Source organism: Aplysia californica, unplaced genomic scaffold (genome assembly GCF_000002075.1).
Source record: "Aplysia californica isolate F4 #8 unplaced genomic scaffold, AplCal3.0 scaffold00240, whole genome shotgun sequence".
Classification (NCBI taxonomy): Eukaryota; Metazoa; Mollusca; class Gastropoda; order Aplysiida; family Aplysiidae; genus Aplysia; species Aplysia californica.
In genome coordinates this window covers 1,018,074-1,020,278 of record NW_004797510.1, presented here as the reverse complement: position 1 = coordinate 1,020,278, position 2,205 = coordinate 1,018,074, and the positions used below count along the sequence as shown (strand labels likewise).

At 36.8% G+C, this 2,205-nt stretch overlaps 1 protein-coding gene across 1 annotated transcript in view; it reads right to left on the bottom strand.

Moving 5' to 3' along the window:
• LOC101859940 (dihydroanticapsin 7-dehydrogenase-like) overlaps positions 1-2,205 on the bottom strand; it is a 23,708-nt gene that overhangs the window by 6,568 nt on the left and 14,935 nt on the right. Inside the window, exon 3 of the mRNA XM_005100224.1 lies at positions 203-239. Within this exon, the coding sequence (XP_005100281.1) occupies positions 203-239 (37 nt within the window). The remainder of the gene's footprint in view (positions 1-202; positions 240-2,205) is intronic.

The following is a 2,205-nucleotide window of genomic DNA, read 5'->3' as shown; positions in this document are numbered from 1 at the left end:
TAGAGGGCAAACTGTAGACACCATATCTTGTGCTTTCCTGGAAGCTTTGTCTGGTCAATTGCTTTCAGCCCATTTTCAGCCTGCTTCATGATTTCCACGCCTTGACTCCTATCAGACAGAGTTCCTGAGTACCACCGACCCAAACTTTTCACGGGTTGTTCTTTATAAACTATACCTATGTGACTATGTGACCTTCTCTTACCTGACAGAATTCACTCGGATGCCAGCCGGTCCCCACTCTGTAAGGAAAAGAAGAACCAATAACTAGAAAAGTTTGATATTTATATTATGCGCATATTGATTATAGTGCGGTGAAAAATTCGTGGTGCAACTTATCCTCAAATACATCTCTTAAACGGGTGAATCAGTATCACCCATACTTTGCACTGCAGTTTGCATCAATTTGTTTTTGCTGTATCATATATTTTCACAACAATTGAGGCTAGATTGGAAAACTATTTTTTTTCATAAATTATTATAATGCATAAAATCCTATAAATCTCCGCCACGCGGAAAATGGAATTGTTCACAGCACTTCCCACTTCTCACACACATTCTGCGTACGAGTATGGCCTACGCCACACCTCACCAATGACACCTTTTAGTGACAAAACTATAGTCACGAGAAATTACTGTTGTAGTGGACACTTTTTTTTTTCACCGTAAGGGTTCCCAGAACGTGCGTTCAACAAACATAATCTCGTGTTTAAAAAAAAGAAGAACGGACTTGCTTTTAAAAGCGATATTGTCCCGGCTGTACCTTTTAACATCTTTGGAAACCACCCACTTGAATTTTTAATTAGTATTTATTACGGAATTTTCTAGAATACAGCTAGATCTAACATGTGTTTCTAATAATATTGATCAGTTTAGACAAATTGATATAAGCCATTGTGCAAAAGCGAGAGACTTTATGTTTGCTAGATGAAGAAATATAAATTGACAATATATTGCGCCTTGAATTTTTGACCGCACTATGTAAATATTTTTACCAAACTGCTACCGAATAATTTCTTGCTCGTAACATTCAAATGCAGTACTAAAACAGATTTTCTTTGTTTCATACGATTGTTCGGGCTGAGCATCGGGGCCTGATGTTTGTTTGAGATCGTGTTCAGTTCCAGTGTGTTCGTTTATCGTCGAGATCTTTGTCGCTGTGCTTTAGAAATCATTTTATTTGTTACAGTTTGGGGGGTCGATCTTACACCCCACAAAGAACGTATGGTCTTCAAAGCAAGGCCACACATCCACAGAGAGACAATTAAAACACAAACACAATAATCTTGTAAATTCGTGTGTGTGCCTAGAGAAAGGTCCCAGCAGAAGGAAGTTTTGGATATTGAAATAAGGGTATGTTTGGCATCGTGGTGGAACCAGGCTCTCGTCAATTTTTGGGCTTGTAGAGTTATTGGTATCATCTTTAAGCTTGTCCACTTGTCTTTATTTTGAGGAAAAAATATCCATCTTGAATTCAAGTCGAGATAATTGCGAAAGAAGGAGGTAGAGGTCACCTGTTTTCAGAGGTGAAATAAGTGAGAAAATGGCCGCCAAAGATTAGTTATTTCCTTAACTTAAGAGTCCGTGGTTACTGAAAATGTACATTTTGTGTGGCTTTAATCAACGTTTTTCAGAAAAAGTCACACAGAAATAAGTTCTTTAATGGGCATGAAAGGTGATGAGCCAAAAACACAAATTTGATAAAATACACAAACCTGCGGAAAAATGCAAGTTTCTTCACTTTGATAATTTTGACGAGAGCCTGATTCCACCACGCTGCCTCACATATATTCTTGTAGCAATTCAATGCTGAACACGCTGACTTAAAAATTTTTCAGATGTCTTGGGTGGTCTTTATAGATAATAATAGATACGACACATTTTGTTACACTAGGTATGAAAACAACCTTTGGAGAAAAACGGCTTAACCTTACCAATTTCTAGTATATTTTAAACCTTTGGTGAAGTACAAAATTATTATTAATTTTAAAATGTTAGATATAAAATTAAAATTTTTGACAAGCATTACTTTTTTTTGGCCTTTTCACTTCGTTGCTCAAAAACAGGTTTGTCGACAACTGGGACTTTTCTCCAGGAACACACGCAATTATTCAATTTTATTGTGTTGTTTTAGAGGTTCACTTATAATATGTATGGAATCAGATGACTAATCTCAATATTTAATTTACCTCCCGCGCACCCCCACCT